The 22,999-nt window shown below is 44.7% G+C and overlaps 1 protein-coding gene across 4 annotated transcripts in view; it reads left to right on the top strand.

Annotated features, from left to right (window-relative positions):
- PTPRB (protein tyrosine phosphatase receptor type B) overlaps positions 1–5,594 on the top strand; it is a 67,894-nt gene extending 62,300 nt beyond the window's left edge. For 2 of the 4 annotated variants that reach the window (XM_064449513.1, XM_064449535.1), the window contains one exon: positions 3,405–5,594. In XM_064449513.1, the coding sequence (XP_064305583.1) occupies positions 3,405–3,430 (26 nt within the window). In that variant the 3' untranslated portion in view covers positions 3,431–5,594. Of the gene's footprint in view, positions 1–829 lie in introns of all 4 variants that reach the window. The other 2 variants (XR_010372632.1, XM_064449523.1) reach the window with 2 other exon arrangements.
- Positions 5,595–22,999: the final 17,405 nt, after the last annotated feature.

The following is a 22,999-nucleotide window of genomic DNA, read 5'->3' as shown; positions in this document are numbered from 1 at the left end:
GCCCTCCCTGTCTCACACTTCATGATTCCTGGACTGTTGGGGGAGCTGAACCTCATCCCTACCGTGATATTGGTTCCTCCTCTACCTCACCTTTACATCATCAACTTTAAAGCACACTGAGGCTGGGCTCGCTGGGCTCTTCTGACATTGATGGTGTTCAATTTCTGTCCTGAATCACCCACATTTTCTGTTGACTGTATAGGCAACCTTAGGAGACTTCCAATCTGACTTGTCTGGGCAATGTAGGTGCCCAAGGCTGTGCTCTTTCCTCCTCCCTCAACTCTCCGTCCTTATAGGCTCTTTTCCCTAGCCTGTATCCAGTCCCCTGGGGATAAGAGTTGCAGGAGTAGCAAACCTGGCACTAGCACGGTCCTTCACCTCCTGTTCTTACAGCTGGAGGACCAGTCTAAGGAAGCTGTAAGCAGAAATGGCCTGTGTGTTCTGGTAGAGCTGATTCCTAAGGGCTGTGGAAGTTTTCAGAGTCAGGCAGCAGGATCTCGGTAACTCCTCAAATTTGGACATTGGGAATTGAGATTATATGATGAGATATCAAAAGAATTTTCTTAACCTAGCCCATAGAAATCAGAGCTGTCATCAACAGGTAGAGGAGGATTGGAGGAGGCCAAGGACTGAAATAGCTGGGGTTCCACAAGTTGGGAGCGCTAGCAAAAGCAGAGGTGGGATCTGCTCTTTAGCTGTCACATCAGTCACCAGCCAGCGCTGCTGCCACACAACCACCTTTCAGAGCACTGTAGTCAGGTGGCAGAGCTGAACGTGAAGCCACCTGGGCTGTTTTATTTTTTCTAATCTCAGTTTTCCTTGCTTACAGATGCTGTTTATTCGAGGCACTAAGAATGTTACCGAGAACTGCTTTTGTGACGGCATTTGTTAACTGAGGGTTTTGTCTGGGGTTTTTGATGTATGTATTTCATGCACTAGAAAGGTGCCAGACCTTTCTGTTGAGACTGTATAATTTATTGGTCTGGTGATTTTTTAAAAGATATATAATTTAAGTGTAATAGATATTAATGTATATAATTGTATTTTGGCATTATGTAAATATGTATTTTTTCGATATTGTTTATATTAATATTAAGCTTCAGATAATACTATTTTTTCTTATCACAGTTTTTATGAACTGTTCTACATAAACTATTTTTAATTGTATGGCTAACAGGACTGCTGCATTTGGCGCAGGTTATGCATTGGCGTGTAACACGAAGGAAAAATCCTATAAGGAGAACCTCATTTTTTTTAACTGTTTCAGTATTTGTGAGATGAAATAAGCTACTATTAAGCAAGGGAACAGTAGTCCTGTATAGGAATTACAATGCTACTCTACACTTTAAACTTACTGCTTGTGATCTAGATGAAAATGGGTATAACCCATAACACAATGACATACCTTTTACAGAACTCATTAACAGCCAAGCAAAACAGGGTTCACCTCACTAGAAGCAACTGTTTCAGTCTAATGTGACGTAGCAGAAAAATATCAAACAACACATGCTGCCATGAAGCCTAGCAGACCTTTCCCCCCGACACATGCTTCAAGGGGAGACAGGTCACATTCTGATTTCTTTACACTGGTTTAAGAGAGCAGAATCAGACCACAGCCTGTGTCTGTGCATTTTCACCTGCATACAATTATAATAAGGAAGGTGGTCAAGGAAACGCCTCAGACATTCACGTTAACGGACCTGTAAGGATGTGAAGTCTGGCAAATTCCGTAGCTCACTAAAAACAATGCTGTACTATGACAGCTAAAAAAATTAGGAAGATTATAAATGTATTGAAAAAAAAAGACATGCAAAGGTATATATCCTACAGTTTACACAACTGGCTTCGGCCTTAAGGTGCTTGCAGCATAGCTGCCTTGGCCTAAGTGTTGGTCTCCTTCTAATGCTACTTGCTTTCACAAAGGGAAAGCATGGCCCTGGCACAGAAAGACTCCTCCACTTAGATGTTGACTGATGTCACCACCACAAGGGCAGTTGGAACAGAAAAAGGCTCATCAGTAAACCAGGGATGTAGGCTGGCAGGGCCGTGCTAATCGTCGGATGACTCAAAGCATTTAGTGATTAGCAAGAAGTACAATCGAAAAGCACTCACCAGGTATCCTGCCCAGCCAAGCGGATTAGGCACATCCTCTCTCCTCTGCAAAGAGGCTTCTCATTCAAGGGAATTCAGCTATTCTTTGTCTTTCTAAAACACTCTTCAGACAAATAGAGAAGAGGCAGTGCACAGTTCTTCTCTATCACAAAAACAAGGAAGGGCTTGGTAGTTCTCCTGTTATATATCTACCCATACTTCACCTAGAAAAACTGCTGCTGAAGACAAATGTCTAAATTCCACTTGCATTTTGGAGAGAAATAAATATTTCTGAAGGCTTCCAGAGAACCAGCCAATACACCTAAGCGCCTAAGTGAGGAACTGCTGTGGCCCTAGGCCAAGACTACTGTGGTTTCACCATGACTTACTGTAGCCATACTCTCTTTGCGGTAGGAGCACCTGCCTGATGATGGATGAAGCAATCTGCAAAGCAGCTCTGACATAGTTTTCTTAAATCATTCCAAAGCAGAACCAGCAGGACTATGCACATCCATGTCACTCTGGTTTTCGTAGAAGGAAAGAAACAACCTGATAGTCTCTCTTCCTTCCTTCTCCATCTGGAGTCTCATCCTTTCTTGACCCAATAGCCTCGCGTGCCTCAGAAGCTACCCTTCATATCAGCTTTCACAGCTGCTCAGAACACGTAAGCTCGGTTAACTTCTTCAGTGTCTCTGTATGAAAATACCGCTCTTTCCTCTTGAACAGACAAACCTCCCCAGACAAACCTCACAATTCACCACCCTTAGTGGGATCTGAAGAAGAAGGGAACTAGCATTATAGTGGAAGCCATTTTCACAGAGGGAAATCTAAGCAAAACCACCAAAAAAGTTCAAATTTTCTGCAGGCCCCTTTTTTCCCTGTTTCCTTTGCTAGATAGACTGTAGGTTAGCAAGCAAGGACAAACAAGCATGGCAGCTCTAAATTGATCATTGACCTTGCTAATAGCAGCTGAACTTAGCGCATCATCAAAATTGCCATTGTGTTACGTGCACTGCATGTAGTCCTTCCATTTTACAGCGGTATCTGAGGAATGAAGATCACCATCTTAGTTACCAGCGTACAATTACACTGTGAAGACGTACCAAATGTACCCTATAAATTATCTCACACTATATATTACCGTGTCATTTTTTATGCTGAGGGAAATGGAACTCGCTCAATAATATATGATCTAAGGGCAAAAGTCTGATTGTATACTCTGTATGCACGTTGTTCATCATTTTCAGAAAGACACACATCGTTCTGCTCTTTCTTTTAACAATGTTTCTCAACTCTCTCCTCTGCACCTACAGAGTTCACAAATCTGCACCCAAAATGATGAAGTTGTAGCAGACAGCTATTTTCATCTTTTTTCTCAGCTAATAACGGACACAGTTCATAAGCCTCTCCCTCGTCATCACTTAATAACATGACAGATGACCTTAAACAGTCTGGCACAATGCTCTTGAGCAGCTTTACATCTCTGCCTGGCCAGGTCACGCGTGAGACTGCACGCACACATTATTGCTCTGGTTCTGCTTTCTAGCCAGTTCTGGTCATACGAAACCAGTGAAAATCCACTGAGAATAAAAAGTATCTATGTAGCATTTTGTTAGTATAAGACATCTACTTATCAGTATAATTAATTATATTTACTGTGCCTCTAAGCTGAATAACAGGACTGATGGGAAATTGTGAATGTACCAAGAATGAACTTGAAGGAGCCTGTGTACTGAACAAAGAGAGCTCTTAAGGAAAAAGACATCCTCTGCTGAAGAGGCTGTTTCTTTTGAATGTCCACGAAAGATGTTCAGAATTCCCTTCCTGATGTTTCCCAGTAATAATGTTATAAAGCAAGGCTAGTGTTGTCGCTGATCCATAAGCTGATTTGCACACTTGGAGCCCAGTCCTGTGAACCTCTGCATTGTCCACAAAGCTACCTGAGTACTTTCATGAAAGTCAACTGGAATGCTTGCCTGAAGAATATCATCCCACTTCTGACATACTTGCAGGGTTGGGCTTTTAGGTTAATTCAAATTTTTGTATTGAAAGTTATTTAATAATGAAAAAATTGTAATAAATGTGTTTTTTTTAATCTGTGCAATACAATTACAAGATCCACTACCGATTGTAGAAAAAAAAAAAAAGATTTTGCATAGCTGGAGTTGATAAATGATATTTTTTGTTACTAATGGAACACAAAAGTGGGTGAGAGAAATAGGCATACTGTGAAGATGTCATAAAAGTGCAACTTTATACATTTTTCTCTGCTGCTATAGTTATTTATACAGCTTATATACGTGCCTAAAACTGCCAGAAATATTATTTTATGCCGTGATATACTATGAATCTCCTTTCAGTTGTAGAACAAAGAAAATGTGTGAGCTTTAAGTTTATATTATGTATTATATACGGTTATTTACGCTTTGACTTTGAAGGCAAAAAGTTAAATACTAGACAGATAGGAGTACATGAGCACTTAGCCGTGCTCCTCAGCCTGGGAGTTAATGGATGAGCTACAGGGATGAGAACAATAACCATCTAATCACTGTATTAGCATCTCCTCCCAGGGCCACGGAGCAGAGAAATGCATCTGACATTCAGAGATACAGCCCAGGGCAGCCACAGCTTCGCTACCAGGGAGTGTCATGGCAGGTGCTTACATGTATTCAGATTTTCTTCATTACTTCAGACATGCAGTTTGTGTGACTATAAAGCAATATAAAATGACAACCACTCCCCTGACGGCCCTGTCACAGGCGTTCGGGCTCTGGAGCTGTGAGCTCTGGGACCTGTAGTCCCGGGAGGTACAACTTTGAATAGAAGGTGAGTGGGCACCCCCCGTACTTTGGCAGCTTGCTGTGGACCCCATGCCCTCGACTGTCCCTCTTGGGCTGATGAACTCAAACTCCTGACCTGTTGGTTGCACCACTGTGGCCAAAGCAAACTGGTCTGTTATCAATGACCTCGCAGATCAACAGCTAGTTCAGACTGGGCTTTGGTTTTTAAGACTGGCAGGAAATATTGGAAACTAAGGACTAGCTAAATTTAGCAAACACTGTGGAATTTGGGCACATACAGTGTCAATGATGCTGGTAGATTGTTATGCATGATGATTTGGTTGTTTCTTCATTTATTTGAAAGCTAAAGAAATACTGTAAGTAACGTCAAGTAGCTACAGCAGGGCGGAATGTTATAGTGAAAAAAACCAGGATTTTGAAATGTGGCTAGCCATAAATTCTTTGCCAGTGCCTGGAGTAAAGTGTCTGAAAAACATCTTCAGCACATATTCCATTCTCATATGCTATATAATTACTTATATTTGTGTTCCTAACAAACACTGAGTGAACACAGAATTGTGCCACTATTGTCATTTTAATTTATGCATTTGTTAAGTATATTTTTATATTTTTAGCTACAGTCAACAAATCAAATATATTTGAGTGTATTTTACACATTTTTATAAATAGTTCATGAATAAAACATTCATTTAAAAAAAAAAATTCCCGTCCTCATCTTCTGTTTGACTGCCTTTGCATTATGGATTTTGTGGTCCTGCTGCTCAGAGAAAAGGTCATAAGTGAGTTTGATTTCAAGTGAGACCGTCTTCAGAGAACATTAAATTCATCAGAAGCCTCAGCCTGCTGGGGAAGGGGGCCTCTGCTGTTGCCCGCTGGCCGCGTTAGTGCCCATGCGGAAAGATACCGTTGTTCCCTTCGCCTCCCCGGTGCTCTGCCCTCCTCAAACACTGTCTGGGTTATACAATGGGTGTTTGAAACAACAGTGCATCTTGAACTTGAGTGCCTGTTATTTTAGAGACATTTCGCCAGGCAGTTGTACAAATTAACACCGCACTGGGGCTCTATCACTGCCTACCACCCGAGGATCTGAGCCGTGCTTTTTAACAAGTATCTGCCCCTCCTGCTCTCACAATGCTTAAAAACCATTAGCATTCTTGTGGGTTCAGGGTGCTTGGCAGTAGTGTGCTTATTGCCAGCGCTGTGCATCTTAGTTATTCCTTATTTGTCACCAGAAGTGTTTAGGACAAGTTGATTCTACTTATTTAAAAGGAAGAATGATTTATTAGCTTGTATTTTGTACTGTGAACTAGTTGCTGAGGGGATGTGTACTGAAGGCTGAGGGAGCTGTTAGATTTTCTCTTTGTGATATAAAAGCTTATCTCTGAGCCGTACCCTGTCCTGAAGCCAACATAGACACGAAAGAGCAGAAGTAAAGATAAAATAATGTACAGTTATATCTCCACACAGGAAAAACATGGCCAGCATCGCAGGCAAGAAGAAATACAAATGTTTTTACAAGGTGTATCAAGGAAACTGAAACACAGAGGGTTTCTTCTAGCTTAGCAATAACACAGTAGTGCGTTCCTGTTAAAATATTGCCAGAATCAAGTCTTTAACTTCGTTATTTTTACAAAATGGACCTGATTTTAGCCTGGGCTTCATACCTGTGAGCTGTCTGTTTTGTCTGGTAAGTCATTTCCTATACCAGTGCTAGATAATAATTTCCTTTTCCTGCCAGTCCTGGTCTGCACTATCAGCTGGTTTCCTAAGCCCTAGAAATAGCTGCTGGTGTCAGACGTCTCATGGAAGGCGCGATGTGGCAATACTGATATGTACAGCAAATACCACAAGTGAAAGTTTCAAGTGTTACTACCCAAGCCTTTGCACATCACTCAGGTACAATACCAGTCCCAACCTGCACAAAAACACCCAGCAGCAAAAGAAAAGAAAGAGAAAAAAACAGCATTCCAATTAATTGGTGGAAAATGTCACATTTTGGAGAAGCTGCAAAAACCAGACACATTTTTCCTGTTCTCAGGGTCAGCAATATGTGGTGCTGGGGGGATGCGCTCTGCAGCAGCTGCCGCAAGGCCGCGCATGGCCGCCCGAGCGCTGGGAGGGAGGCGGCAGTGATGCCATGGTCACGGCCTCAGCGGCTGGGCTCTATTGATCGTTGAGCTGCCGATGGCCACCCCTTTGAATTGATCTGCTGGTTTTCATCACGCAATGGCTGCGGGCACCATCTCTGGCTGCTGGGCATGCACATCTAGGAGCACGTGGGGCAAAGCCAGGCCCAGCAGTGCGGGCACTTGAGGGTCTTCAGGCACAGAAAGTCCCGGGGCCTTCATCGCTTCTTGCATCTGCAGGAACAGGCACATGTTCCTCACGCTTTTTGGGGTCTGGCTCCTGCAGGTGCCTGACGTCCTCTGTATACCCAAGTTAGGTGCTAACTGTCATTTGCATCATGCGAAACCTTGCCACAACAAGTGGCTTTGCTTGGGATGAAGGCCGGTCCCTGCTCCCAGAGGCTTGGAGTAGTCAGCAGCACCGAGCAGGCATGGAGGCACCAAGGTCCAAGAGGGCAAAGCTTTTTGCGCACCACAAAGTATTTAAGCCTTCAGGCAAAACTGTCTCTTAACACCTACAGGTTTGCTGTTGCAGCGGTTCTGAGGACCTCTCAGCCTTGAGCCACAGGAGGCTCAAGTTGCCCTTGAGGGCTGTCACTGACTAGGCAGGGTCTCTGCCACCAGCTCAGAGAGGGTCCATGCCAAGCCCAGCCCCAGGCTTTCGGGGATCTGCACGCTCCAGAGGGCATGAGACCGCTGCCAAGAGCCGGGCCAAGAGGGCGACAGCCATGGCCTTGTGCAGCAGCCAAATGCCGGGCGCTGAGCATTGCTGGCAAGTGCTGCAGTGGCTGGGCCAGACGTTTTTGTACAGGGCCTTCCCTGCGCTCATGCCAAAATCCCTGCCAAGTTACACGCTATGTCCTTGCTTGTCTTTGCTGTTCAAGCACCCAGGCACACTTAAGTGCCAAATAAATAGCAGAGAGCAGCTGGAGCAGCTACCTCTTACCAAGGTAAAGGCAGAGTTTTCCTGCTCTCCCCGCAGCAGTGAGGCCACACAACCTGGTAATCAGGTGCCACCTGGGACCTGGAATTTGAGTCCCCTTAGGACAAGAAGGGGCCCAAAACCACATCTTTCTGCCCCTACAAATCTTCACCCATTGCTTGAGGAGAAGCACTATTCTCTCCAGAAGACGGGGCACAGGCAAAGGGGTGAGCTGAGTGAGCCCCTCCTGGAGGCATGTGTCTCACAGAAGCCCTGTTTCAAAGGATGGAGCTCATGGATTCTTTTTCTATGCACCTATCTCAGCTGGGCTGGTTTGCATCAGGCCTTAAAATTAAATATGTTTTGCTGAGAAATGCCCAAGTGCATCCTCCTGAAGATGTCCAAAACCTGGGCAGGAGAAAGCTGATGATCGGGCTAACAAAACACCTCCATAAAAACCCTTTGGTGGGTTTTCAGGAGCATAAATTTGGCTTTGGTCTGCACCTTCCTTCTTCTGGAGAACAAGTACATTCATTAAGTCCTGCCTCCACTTCTAGTGGAGCTGTCTCCACTTCGAATGAAGCATTTCTATCAGCTCAGAAACAATTGCTTTGCCCCTTGGATGTAGGAGCCAGGCATCTAGGTAGTATTAGTTATACATGTTGCCCAGGGCTCAGTTTTGGGGCCAGCTCTGTTTAATACATCTATCAATGATCTGGATGAGGGGATCGAGTGCACCTTCAGTAAGTCTGCACATGATGCCAAGCTGGGTGGGAGTGTCGATCTGCTTGAGGGTAGGAAGGCTCTGCAGAGGGATCTGGACAGGCTGGATCGATGGGGCGAGGCCAGTTATATGAGGTTTATAAGGCCAACTGCCAGGTCCTGCACATGGGGTCACAACAACCCCATGCAGCACTACAGGTCTGGGGAAGAGTGGCTGGAAACCTGCCTGGCAGAGAAGGACCTGGGGGAGCCGGCTGAACATGAGCCATTAGTGTGCCCAGGTGGCCAAGAAGGCCAACAGCATCCTGGCTTGTATCAAGAACAGTGTGGCCAGCAGGAGTAGGGAAGTGACTGTGCCCCTGTACTCGGCACTGGTGAGGCCGCACCTTGAATATTGTGTTCAGTTTTGGGCCCCTCAGTGCAAGAAGCACATTGAAGTGCTGGAGCGTGTCCAGAGAAGGGCAACGAAGCTGGTGAAGGGTGTGGAGAACAAGTCTTACGAGGAGCGGCTGAGGGAGCTGGGGTTGTTTAGTCTGGAGAAGAGGAGGCTGAGGAGAGACCTTATTGCTCTCTACAGCTACCTGAAAGGAGGTTGTAGTGAGGTGGGTGTTGGTCTCTTCTCCCAAGTCACTAGTGATAGGATGAGAGGAAATGGCCTCAATTTGCATCAGGGGAGGTTTAGATATTTAGATATTAGGAAAAATTTCTTCACCAAAAGCTTTGCCAAGCATTGGAACAGGCTGCCCAGGAAGTGGTTGAGTCACCATCCCTGGAGGTGTTTAAAAGATGGTAGATGTGGTGCTTTGGGACATGGTTTAGTGGTAGACTTGGCAGTGTTAGGTTAACAGTTGGACTTGATGATCTTAAAGATCTTTTCCAACCATGGTGGGTTGACCCTGGCTAGATGTCAGGTGCCTACCAAGCTGCCCTATCACACCCCCTTCTCAACTGGACAGGGGAGAGAAAAATACAACAAAAGACTCATGGGTCAAGATACGAAAAGGGAGATCACTCAGCAATTACCATCATGGGCAAAACAGACTCAGCTTGGGGAAATTAATTTAATTTCTTAGCAATCAAATCAGAGTAGGGCAATAAGAAACAAAAATTAAATCTTAAAACACCTTCCTCCCCATCCCTCTCTTCTTCCCAGGCTTAACTTTACTTCCAAATTCTCTACATCCTTCCCCCAGCATCACAGGGATATGGGGAATGGTGGTTGCAGTCAGTTCATCACAGGTTGTCTCTGCCACTCCTTCCTCCTCACTCTCTTCCCTTGCTCCATGTCCTGGTTTCAGCTGGGATAGAGTTAAATTTCTTTGTAGTAACTAGTATGAGACTATGTTTTGGATTTTTGCTGGAAACAGTGGTGATAATGTGGAGATGTTTTAGTTGTTGCTAAGTAGCACTTACACTGGTCGAGGACTTTTTTCGGCTCCCTGTGCTCTGCCGGGTGCACAAGAAGATGGGAGGGGACACAGCCAGGACAGCTAACCCAAACTGACCTAATGGGATATTCCATACCATATGATGTCATGCTCAGTATATAAAGCTGGGGAAAGAAGAAGGAAGGGGGGAATGTTCGAAGTTATGGCATTTGTCTTCCCAAGTAACTGTTATGCGTGATGGAGCCCTGCTTTCCTGGGGATGGCTGAGCACCTGCCTGCCCATGGGAAGTAGTGAATGAATTCCTTGTTTTGCTTTGCTTCCATGTACAGCTTTCCCTTTGCCTATTAAACTGTCTTCATCTCAACCCATGAGTTGCCTCACTTTTACTATTCCAATTCTCTCACCCATCCCACAAGGGGAGAGTGAGCAAGCAGCTGCGTGGTGCTTGGTTGCTGACTGGGGCTAAACCACGACATTCCAGCACAGGGTCCCTCCCATGGGAGACAGTCCTCCATGAAATTTTCCAACACAAAACCTCCCCACGGGCTTCAGTTCTTCACAAACTGCTCCAGCATGGGTCCTTTCCATGAGGTGCAGGCCTTCAGGAACAGGCTGCTCCGGTATGGATGCCCCAAGGGGTTACAAGCCCTGCCAGCAAATCTGCTCCAGCATAGGGTCCTCTCTCCACAGGTCCACAGGTCCTGCCAGGAGCCTTCTGTAGCGTGGGCTTCCCGGGGGGCTCAGCCTCCTTCAGGCATACCCACCTGCTCTGGCATGGGGCTGCAGGTGGCTATCTGCTCCACTGTTAACCTCCCTGGGCTGCAGGGGGACAGCCTGCCTCATCATGGTCTTCTCTATGGGCTGCAGGGGTATTTCTGCTCTGCTGCCTGGAGCACCTCATCCGCCTCCTTCACTGACCTTGGTGTCTGCAGGGTTGTTTCTCTCATAGTCTTACTTCTCTCTTCAGCTGCAATTGAGCAAGGCTTTTCCCCCCCCCCCCCGCTTCTTAAATATGCTATCCCAGAGGCACTACCACCATTGCTGACTGGCTCATCCTTGGCCAGCAGTGAGTCTGTCTTGGAGCTGGTGGGAACTGCCCCTGTCAAATATAGAGGAACACTCTAACAGGTCCTCGCAGAAGTCACCCCTGTAGCCCTCTGCTACCAAAACATTGCCACACAAACCCAGTACACCAATCTAAATGATTCTATGCCATATACAGGCTGCACTAAAGAAGCACTGACCAAGCCACTGCCTAACTCTAGCTCCCTCCATCTCAAATCTGTTGTGGCAGTCACCTCTGTCATCTCAAGTCTGAAGTGCCTTCTGGAGAAGCTTGTTGACTGTAGAGAAAAAGCAAACACCAGGATTGTTTCCATCTGATCACACAGAAACCTTTCCAGCAGAGAGATGTCTGTGTGGGGTAATCATCCCAGGCTGCTCTTATGACTGCTTATCCCAAGACAGCCAAAGGGGGTTGAAAGAACCATACCCCAGCAGTGCTTGTCTCTCATCAAAGATACAGAAAGCTGTTAGATTGACAAAGCAATCATCTAAGTAGACATCTATAGTGCCTAATGTAGATACCCGTGGGCTTAAATGGACTGGTTTACTATCCCTGTATCCCAGTCACATTTGGGTATGTACTAGGAGTTGAGCATCTTCACCCTGCCCAATGGAGGTAGTCCCAGGGCCCCCTTGGGGCCTTCTCCCTTCAGAGCTCTGCAGGAGCTGCTCCTTGTTTTCAGAATAAAGCTCAGAAGAAGTGATGCCCTTTGGAGTTACACTCAGAGGTCTGCTGCTAAACTAAGACCTAAGTCCAGCTCCCATGCTGGTTCAGCTTCTTCCCCAGGCCTGCACTTGGCAACCGTGAGAGATTTGCAGCTGGTCACCAGAGTAGCAGAGTATTGGGGGAAAATAGTGCTAAGAGACCTCTTCAGAAAGGGAAAAAACCACGTTGCGTGGCTCCACAGGACACCAGTACTACATCCCTGCATCAGTCTGCAAGCATGAAGGGATTGGCAGGGAATATGTATTCCTTTAGAAATTCTCCCTGTCTTTGGCATAGACACACACATATATGTCAACAGGGATGGAGATATATTTCAAATCCATTTGTTCGTGTTGCCACATGATCAAAGTTATGAAAATTGTTTTCACTTTGTAAACATATTATTAGAAGTTTTAAAAATTATCTGTTCCCTCTATAATCCTGCAGTCTCTCCCACTCCCATTGGATACATGAGACAAACGTGTCTGGTTTTTGCCCAGACCAAGTTTGAGGCTCTAGCGGAGCCAGCACAGAAAGAAGGCCCTTCAATTTTGTTTTCCATCCCACAGAAAGTAAAGAATCCTGAAATTAAAAAAGAGACTAGTGGCATTATGGATAAGAAAGCCCAAACTTCCTGGAAAATCAAACACAGACCAGATGGCAAGTAGTAAAGCTACCCAAATAGATTTGGTATGAGCTGAACTACACTGTAAAAACACAGAGTAAACATAATTGGATGCAGAAAGCAATGTGAAGGTGGTCAGAAGGCTCCACACAGCTTGGCTAGGGAAGAAAATGTTATGCAAATAAAGGACAGCTACAGAAAGGTCCATGTGTTAATTGGGGGCATTTCTCCTCACTCTCAATGACTAAAGTAGCAGTAATGAAACCACTAGGAGAAAAAGCCAGATGCTTGCAAGGGCAATAGAGAGGTATATAATATCCAAAGTATCAAACAGAAGAGAAAGGATATGCTGAAGACACCACACATGATAAATGCCAGCATCCTGTTATCTTATCACTGGATCTAAAAGACACCTGGAGCCAAATTATTTGTGAGAATCCGACTGCGAGAGAACAAACTGGCAGACAACTAGAATTAATTAATGCCCTACAGATCTGTGCTAGAAAGGATGGAGAGCACTAAAAATATCCAAGGAGCCTCTTTCTTACACATCATGCCAATTAGATCTGGTCAGGCCGTGACAAATTTTCTGTAAATATTCTGGTGAATAAGCAACTCCCTCAGCCCCTCCAGCAGCTCCCAGGGTGGTTGAAATCTTGTCTTTAAAGTGCCTGAAATTTCACACATTTGGCAGAAATGGAGGAGGGAAACAGCAAAAGGAAGAGCTGTTGTCAAGCATGTTGTGGCTGATGAACCAGGGTAGGTAGGAAAATTTCAGATCCTTGACTTGGCAATGTTCTTGAGCATGGATTTCTGTTTGCTTTGGTGGGTTTAGACCTAAACATCTTGTACAGAGTCCACTAGAGGAAAAGGAGAAAAGAGAGAACGTATGGTGAGTGAACTACTGCTCTTGTCTAAGGAAGGTACATTCATTTCAGTGGGGAAAAATGCACATACATCCATGCTGGGATGGGAAGGCAGCTAGGAAGATGGGTAAAGCCACCAAAGACCTCCACCAACTTTGTGGTGACATCTTTTGTTTAATTTCTCTTCTCTATCTAACAGTCAGAGATCAGATGAAAGAAAAGCCTGTTAAGGACCATACAGTGCAATTGCAGGGGCTGGACCTCATCATGCTCTGAGCAGGGGTCAGGCTGAGCTGCTGAGATCATGTGGGGCAAGCGGGAGCACATGCATCTCGCCCAGGAGGTCCTCGCACCGAGGTGGGACCCACTCCTCCTTCCTCACTCAGCCTCACCAGGGAAAACCACACTTCAATCATCTGTGAGCTGCTGCTGTCCCCAAGGAAGTGGCTCTCACCTGCCACCTCCTTTCTGGTCCCTGTGCCACCCTCTCATTCCCACACCCCTCTGCTTGTTGCCACGCAGCCCAACAGACTGGGGAAGTGATCTGTGTTAAAATGACCTTGTCATCAACAAAAACAAATGGCTATTTTTAATCTCCCCAGTCTGTTGCAGAAGAGGGTGTCTGAGGTTTTCATGCAGCCTCAGGCTGGCAGGGCATGGGTTGTCAGACTTCACTCTTTTTGCTTCTTGGAACTTTCCCAGCTCCCTTACCCCATTCCTTACCTACAAAATTCCTTACCTACATCTCCACATCCTCCCCGCTCTAGTTCTTATCTCGGTAATTAAATTATGCAGCTGAGGAAAGCGATTTGGAAAACAGATGGTATGCAAGATGCTATAGAAAACAGTGGTGCATTTTAAACCTTACAGCAGAGACACAGACGGATTTGGGTGGTATATGGGCCTTGAAGTAATTGAACTTCAAAGGCTGCTTGTGCAATGGCCTTTAACCAGAAGAAATGAACGGCCCTCTAGCCTCCAACTTGATACTCAAAATTAAGCATTAAAATCAAGCTTTTCCCCGAACATTGCAGCTGGTCTCATCTGACACACTAGCTGGTTCCTGGTAAATGTCAATGGTATGAAATATGGGATTTGGGCAAGACGGAATCTTGAAGCAAGTAGTTTAGCCTAGCACTCATCTGGAAAGAAAAAGAGAATGACACAAAAAAGAGTAGATAATTCATGAGGCTCTAAGCCCCTTCTCCTGCTGTCCTCCCCATTTTTAAGACCATGCAATGAACTCAGTGGGGTAGGGCTGGGCAAGGACCAGAAGCCACAGCTGCTGGCAGCACGAATGCCATGTCCCCAGACCTACTGGCAAAACACCACATTGCGGGAGCCCACCGCCGCCTCCTGGCTGCTGCACGCCCGGCGGGAAAGGAGACAGGGAGCTCTTTTGCCAACATAGCCAGCGAAAGGGGTTTGCCAATGGTATCTGCCTCTGGATCAGCATTAAACATGTCTTCACTCAAAAGTTAGATGGTAAAAGAGGTTGTGGTAGCTTGTGTTGGATGGGGCTGCTGCCTGTTTCCAGGAAAATGGCATGGTCATCGTATCCGACCCTCTGAAACAGTGCTGGAGATCGCCTTGTTGTAATGAAAACCATCATGAGAGAAGCTAGGGGAGCCCTACGGCTGGCAGCTGTTTCCACCGCTGAGTATATTTCCACACAAAGCTGGAGGTAATTGTCAGAGAGACTAATAAATCGAACATAAAGCGTTTAAACCATCCGGATAAATAATGGCAGATGTTTAGGGAAGGAATAACAGGCAAAAGTATGAGTTATGCAGTGCCTGAAGTTCAAAGAAAATTAGATCAAACTGCGAGGGCATTGTTCAGAGGAACAGTAAGGGATAAAGCGAGCAGGGGAGGGAGGAAGGGAAGGAAAAGCTGTCTCCCTTCTCTTGGATGCATGACTACCATCCCCAGCTAGCAAAGCGAACCACTGTTTCATTGCCAAACTTGCATCCAGCACTTGCGGTGGAAGCAGAAGCAAGAGCTGCCACTTGCAATTACACATCGTAGCCTGCAGACCCCACTCCCCCAGAGCATTATCAGCATTTAATGGGGCCACTGGTGTGCAGAAATGCTGAATCCCACAGCAAAACCTGCATCTTCCTAAGGATGTGTCAGCAAAGGACAAGAGACTGGGCTAGTAGCTGGAATAGGATCTGAGGAACCACGATTCCTGCATTTCTTATCCATCTGTGTTTCACAGAATCACAGAATGGAAGGGGTTGGAAGGGACCTCTGGAGATCATCTCGTCCAACCCCGCTGCTCGAGCAGGGACACCCAGAGCAGGGGGCACAGGAACGCATTCAGGTGGGTTTTGAATGTCTCCAGGGAAGGAGACTCCACAACCTCCCTGGGCAGCCTGTGCCACTGCTCTGGCACCCTCACAGGAAAGAGGTTTTTTTCTCATATTGAGGTGGCCAACCTTGCACAAAACACCAAACCTCTGCAGGCAGCAGTTCAGCTGCCTGTAAAAGAAATTCTCACTTCCTGGGGACATGAGGAGACCTACAGTCCAATTAAGATCCCTGTTTGAAAGGCAATATGAAAAATAACTGTGCTGCCAGCCCTCTTCTTCCTCGCCCAAGAGGTAGATTTTAATACAGTACATTTGCCAGAAATGTACTCTTCTGAAAGGGGAGGCAAACCCTTCATTGTCAGAAAGGCTGCAGGGCTTCTTACATGGTTTTTTCTCAGATTTCATAGGGGATAATAGGTAGTGTTTAAATGAAGAGGGCCAAATTATCAGAACGCTTTTGAGCTACATAATGAGTACTGCTAATAGCAATGCCTGACTTGGCAACACAGTCTTCAAGGTTATTTAGCAAAGCACAGATTGTACCTCAAACAAACCAAAAAAAGTTAATTTTAAGATGTCTTTGCAAAATAAATATAAAATTAATCAATTTGGCTTTTCGCTTTTATTTTGCTTTTTTGTTTTGGCTATCAATAAAAGCAACCTTGAAAATGCAATATAAGAAGTGTTAGACAGGAGTGATAGAGGAACAATAAAATGAAGAGGAATGCGAGTTGGTACAGAATGTCTTCGATCATTATAAAGCTAATTATTGAGAGACACAGCTCGGTGTGCATGAATACAGAATAATGATGAGTTTGGTAAACCTTTACCACACAATAGGTATGTATGTGTGTGCCTGGAGAAAGGGTGTTTAAGAAGGAAGCAAAAGAGTGAAATCAAAGAGTACAGGCATCACTCCAATAGCAGGATGGAAGGAAAAAACAGTTCCCAATCCATCTTACTTGGAGGCACAGTTAACGCTGCAACAAGCTTCCACTGTGCAGCCATACATCAGCTGCCCTGTTCCTACAAAATGGGCTGTAAATTGGTACAGGTATTCTAGACAATCATTCCCACAAAGTTTCAGGATAGGTCAAAACATAATTTGAAGAGTCGGTCATTAGAAACTTATTTGAAATATGGGGTTTTGCCTAAACCTTCTTTAATTTTGCTCACTTTGCACACTGAGAACTCCTTGGGCATGTGTGCAAGTCTTTTAAGCAAGCTAAACAGGTTACTGTCAAGTAACTTGTGTGCATGCCTATGTGTTTTATGACCAAAATATCTCTGGATGAAAATCCATCCTAACCCCAAACCCGTTGACATTGACACCAGTGAATTTCGAGGTGTTCAGCTCCAGCAATGTCCTGCCTGCTGCATCCAGTTGTGTAAATTTCTTCCCCTGGGAACAGGTTTAGGTAGGGGTCTGTGGCCCTGCATGGATTTGCAGCAGAAGCAAGTTGCTTTTTGGAAAGAAAAATCAGTGTGATGGTCCTGATGCTGCCCAGGCTCTGCCAGCTTTGGGTCCATCCCCCCCATGCTGCCCCCAACACGCAGCCTCAGGCACCAGGAGCTACCTGAAATGCTGCAAAAAAAATCCCATGCAACACTGCTTTTAACTTCCCATCAATTTCAACATAAAAAGAATGGCAAATACACTTTGCTCTGAGCAAAACAGGTTAAAAAAATAGGTTGAAACAAGTTAAAAAACCAATGTGGTACCCCCATATTCCCCCAAGAAGTGACTAAGTGACAGCTACTGGAGTAAAGGCTGTGGTTTCAGCCTGAGACACCAGTTAAATGCTGTCAAAGGCAGGGTTAGTTAGCAGTTATTCCACCACCGTGCTGCCTAGTGTCTAGCTGAAGGCTTTACAGTCACATTTTTGCTTGCCAAGACGTTTCCTCCCACCAAACGTTATATTTGCTCTGTCCCTCCAGTCCTCATTTATTACCTTGTATTTTTCAGGAATAGAAAAGACACTTTATTCTTCTGCTAATATTCTTAGCTCCTATTTGCTGTTGAATCACCTGCCCATCAAACTGGAGCTTGCAAACCTCCTGATCTGGCGTATTTCAAAAAATTCAATTAATTTGCCCTTTACCTTGCCATTTCATATCATGAATAAAGCTATGGAGACACCTCACCCCACACCTGCACTCGCTATCTCGCTGTTCATTATTGCTTTGTGTTGACAGTTCTGCAGCCCATTTTCAATCTCCTCTCGTTTGTTGCCAGCCTGATCTAAATTAATTTTTTAAATAAGATCTCAAGACATTATTTAAAATGCTCCCTGCGGTGTATTGCTTCCCGTATATGTCTCCATTAGTCTCCAGTTTGGCTGTAAAAAAGCAGCAAAGTTCACAGGACACTATTTGCCTTTAATACACCAGAACCATTTACTGCCTGTGATTCACTTGTCTGGATACTTGTAGATTCATAGCATACACTCTATGTTTTCGATATGGGTTGAAAATTAATCCGTCAAAAGCAAGAGACACTAACTAACCCCGGAATTTCCATATTTTTTTTTCCTTTGGTATCAGACCAAGTTTTCATTATTTTTCAGAGAAAAAATATTTAGTATCTAGGCTACCTGCCATTTAGCTGTACTGACCGCTCTATATTCGGTCGTTCCAAACTAGTCTCCCCCTGCCTAAAAACAGACTTCCTGACAAACTCATGGTTAATTTTTAATCCTGTCAAACATTGTTCTTCAGAGGAATAGCGCAGGAAAAGATCGTTCAGCCCTTTTAATTCCACAAAAGATTTTACTTGTTGCCAAACCCACGCCCCTTCCAGCATTTCGCATTTGCCCTTCAGCAGGAGCGCTCTCTGCGACAGTCCCGGGTCCTGCCCTCGTCCCGCAGCCCACACCCTGGCAGGGTTCCCGATATCCAGGCCTCCGGCAAAGACCAAATATTACATCCTGGAGATGATGTTGCCTCCGACTTCAGCAGGCAGGGCAGCAGAGAGTGGGCGGCCTTTCTGCCCCCTCTCCTGTGGGTACCATGAGCCAAAATGGATTGCTGCAAGGAGGAAAAGGGGCCAGGGAAGAGCTGCTCTTTTGCCAAGTGGAGAAGGGCTGTGGCTCTCCCCAAAGCACCTGACCTGCAAAATTCAGATTGCAGCCCCACAAACCTTCAGCATAAGGGCCTGTGTTTCTTGCATTGAAATGCATTGAACTTAAATGCAGGCACGCGTATATATTGAAAAGACACAGACTTCAATATTTGCTCGTGTTCTGGTAGGCACAATCAGAAATTGCTCCTTATCTGAAGTCTGGATTTGTTCTAATCCCACAGTGAGGGAATGGAAACGGTCTAAAAGTTCACTCTTCAGGGGCTTTTTGAAACAAAACATTAGCTACTCACATCTCTTTTTTAATTGATCCTGCTGTATGTGGTCCAAATATTTGAAGTATTTTATCCAGAAACCATTAGTTGCTGTCCATTGCTGAAGAAGCAGTAATATGAAAAAGCTTAATAGTTGATTTTTTCCAGCTGCTTTTAGTGAATGGCAATTGGCACGCAAAAAAATAAAGGGATAAACCTTATGTTAGCTGAAAAGTTATGAAAAAGTTACGTTATGTAAGATAATGTTTGACACTGCAGTAGATCATTAAACTGAATTACAGGCGGATTGCCTTTTTTGTTTTAAATGCAACATCAAAGGTGATTTAAGGAACTTTTACTGCATTTCTGGGAGGGCTATTTCAGGTTGATTGCTGGATGTGCTCTTTGGAAATAGTCTGTGTATTATAGGTGTGTATGTAACTTTACAGCTATGTCAACATATTTTATATTGAAATTTTATATCCAAATTACAGCTATATAATTTAATGGGCTATTCTTTTTCTTCCTATTGCATCTCCAGCCATGCAGCCAAGGTATGCAAAGCAATTTCTTGGCTTACAAGACTTAAAACCATTAGACCACCAAAGATCTGTGAATTAAACACAGTGCAAGTAATGACAGCATTCGTTCTAGCATATCAAACCAGAAAGAAAATTGCACAGCCTCTCAAATATCAAACTTTGGGGTTGATTCATTCGGTGGGTCTGTGACCTGACAAGGCAGTATGATTAATTGCACACATATTCCCTCAGAGGTTTTCCCGCTCGAGCTTTCTGCAGCAAAGATTGTTAGCTTGACAGATCAGCGTAGCAACCTCTTAAGATGCCAGAAAGGGAAGGGGTTGGGTTCTGATTGAAAGTTAATGGAGGAATAGCAGCTGCTCCGTGCTGAGGGGAAAAAAAAAAAAAAAAGAAAAAAGAAAAAAAAGCAGCTTTTGATTCTCCAAGAAATCTCACACAGAAATAAGCTGATATTTCAATAACTCCAGCTATAGTATTTCTGTCAGGGACTGCAAGAAAATATTCTCATGACACAATAGGCTTAATAATTAGGAAATCTGCTGTGCTTCCTTTCATCTGATTGCCTAAATGCAGGCCATGGCCTGAGTTTTCTTCTTTTCTTATTAAACACTATTTTAGGTGTTTCCTCTTCCATGTGCTTATTCTTCCCTTTAAGATACTTTTGGCCATTTAGGCTAAAGTTTGCAGAAACACAGGTTCGGCAGGCAGCTCCCGTACTTGCAATGCTGAGCAAAGATGCTTGCATGGCATGTTCTTTCTGTTAACAGGCAATCCACACTGTCCCTCTGGCATACCAGACCCACACAGGTGTCGACTGCCACTTGAAAAGACCTTTAATTTCTCAAGTAAGGCCTAAACCCCTAGTGACCCACATTAGACACTTCCTCAAGGTTACTTAATTCCTACACCTTATCTATGAAAGGGTTTTAAACACTGACCAGTTTTTCCTCTTTCAGATTTCCCAGCTGGACTCTGACTGGATAACACATGCTCGCATAGCATGTGAAACGAGACAAGATGACCCCGTGTAGACATCCCTGCTCCTGTGGGGATGACACGGCAGCCCTGGCTCAGTGGCAGAGGGCTCCCGGAGGTGAACAGCAGCCAGGGAAACCCTGCAGGCAGCAGCACCAGGGCTGAGGCATGCAGTGATGGGCTGAGGCGGCAGATGCATGGAGACCTCTGCACTCTCATGCCTCACAGACACCTTTTCTCTGATCTAAGACAAATGTCTCAAAACACACCTGGAAGCTTAAGTTTGGAAACTGAGACCCCGCGCTCTCTCTCCACTACACCTCCCAGCTTGCACCCTGAGGTACTCACTGAAGAGACCAGCTGGTAAAAGCTCTTCAAATCCAGCAGACTGTGCTGGATCCTGTCAAAGGGCTATGTTTACACCAGAAATGGCAGGCAATGATCTTTAAAAATGCCCCTGGATACCCCCATGACATCCCTCATCTGCTCCAAGCATTGAAATAAGCACCTCATTCAGTAGTTAAATTTTCTAACGTGTTGTGAAATCTCATCTTTTACTGGGAACACAGAAACACACAAAGCAGGAAAAATGCAACAAAAAATGCTCCTATTACTTCAACTTTTACAATGAGCCTAAGAAGCTAACAAAGAAAGTTACCGTATAGACAAAACCATTTAATTGCACTATGTAAAAGAGAAGGCAGATTTACTGAAGCAGAGCAGCAGACAGCATGACAGAACAAAATTCCTCAAAGCGATAGCATATAAATATTAAATAAAATGCAAGAGTCAACTCTGCAGATGGCTCTGGAAAAAAGCAACCCCTCTGGCTGCAAATATGCTTCAGAGAATACACTGCAAAAACTGGAAATCCACAAAGCCAAGGGGGAAATCAGTGAATAATCCGCTAGAAGGAAATCCCCAGCTTCCACAATCAACTGTGGGGATTAGAAAGACATTTCTAAATCAGCAAGGTGCAGGCTGGGACAGAAGGGTGAATTTTAGGATGGTTTTTTTTCCCCTCAGAATCATATACTGCCAAGCCAGGGAGATACTTACTGCCTGTCTTTGCATGCCAATGTAGATGTTTAATTTGGGAAGTTAATCTCTCTACGAAATTATTTAATATCATCTTTGCAAACATTACTTACTTCAGTAATGTAAACATTACTGCCTTTGCAAATGGCATTTCTAACAGATTTAAAGGTTTGATTGCTGATCAAGCGAGCTGCATCAACTCAATTCGCTTCTTGCCTTTTGCTCAGGGAACCAGCTGCACAATTCAGTCACAACACTTCCGGAGCAAAGCTAGAGAGGATTTTGTTAATCTGGATTTGTGAGCCCCAAGATACTGGCTTAAAAATCCATGATGAATCTGTGTCACTGTGTATTTTCTTCTCCTTTGGGAAAACAAAGCATGTATATATGCAGAAAATCAGGGTTATTCCCCTCACCTGTAAGAAGTAACCAAGAGGAAATAGAGGAGGGGAACTTGCCACCACCTTACCCAGATAACCAAACCACCCTGCAGCAGCAGCTTTCTACGATTTGCAGAGTGTGAAAAAGTAACGTATTAAAAAAATATATCATAACTAACCCCCCTCCTTGCAAACCAGACACACCTGTGTAATGTTTCTGTGGGTCGCCAAGGCAAGGGAATTGTAGAGGACGCAAGCGAGGCCACGGCAGCAAGACACAAGCGAAAGGAAACGCCGTGTCCTTTGCAGGACAGCACTTCCAGAAGTCGGCAGGCTTTCATCTGACAGGCTGAGCACTCACAACCTCTCTTCATCCAGTATATCCAGTGCTATCCTTTTCAGCAGACTGAGACAGAGGGTACCTGTGCGAGCATGACAACAGCTACCTCCAAAGGGGTGATGTTTAAAACAGATAACTGGGATATTTTCATGGAAGCAGCACTCTTCATCCACAGAACTGGAAGTGCCTGAACATATGCAACCAATACTAATCAGATCCTTCATACAGACTAACTAGCCAAGAAGCATCAAGTCCCACTTCCACAGATTTCCTTAACTTCCTGCTAAGGAGCAGCTATCCTGGCGTGCACTGCGACCACAGGACTCTCCAAAAGTTATATAGCAAGTAAGCAGGGGAGCGGGGAATGACCCCCAGCACCCTGCTGCCCTCATCAGTGGGCACCATGACGCACAGCCTGTACAAGTTTACGAACTAAGAAGCTGTATGGAAATCAGTTCTTAAATGCACAATATGATTAATCTGAGATGGAGACTAGGCAATACAAGCAGGTTTGTCAACACACGTTGTGCCAACAAAGCTTTCAGGCTTTCATATCTAGCACTTTCTTCATCCTCAAGAAATACCTCTGCTATGTGTTGAAAGCACAATGAAACACAAGGTATTTAAAACTAATACTAAGATACCAGAGATTAGTACAATGAACAGTATGGTTAGAATTGCAGAATTGTTAATGTAGATTAAAATGCTTTGCCAGTAATCACTTTCCTGACTGAGCCACGTGACTTTTCTTCTACAATCTGT

Source organism: Phalacrocorax carbo, chromosome 1, assembly GCF_963921805.1.
Source record: "Phalacrocorax carbo chromosome 1, bPhaCar2.1, whole genome shotgun sequence".
Taxonomy (NCBI): domain Eukaryota; kingdom Metazoa; phylum Chordata; class Aves; order Suliformes; family Phalacrocoracidae; genus Phalacrocorax; species Phalacrocorax carbo.
This window is presented reverse-complemented; position numbering and strand designations above follow the sequence as displayed.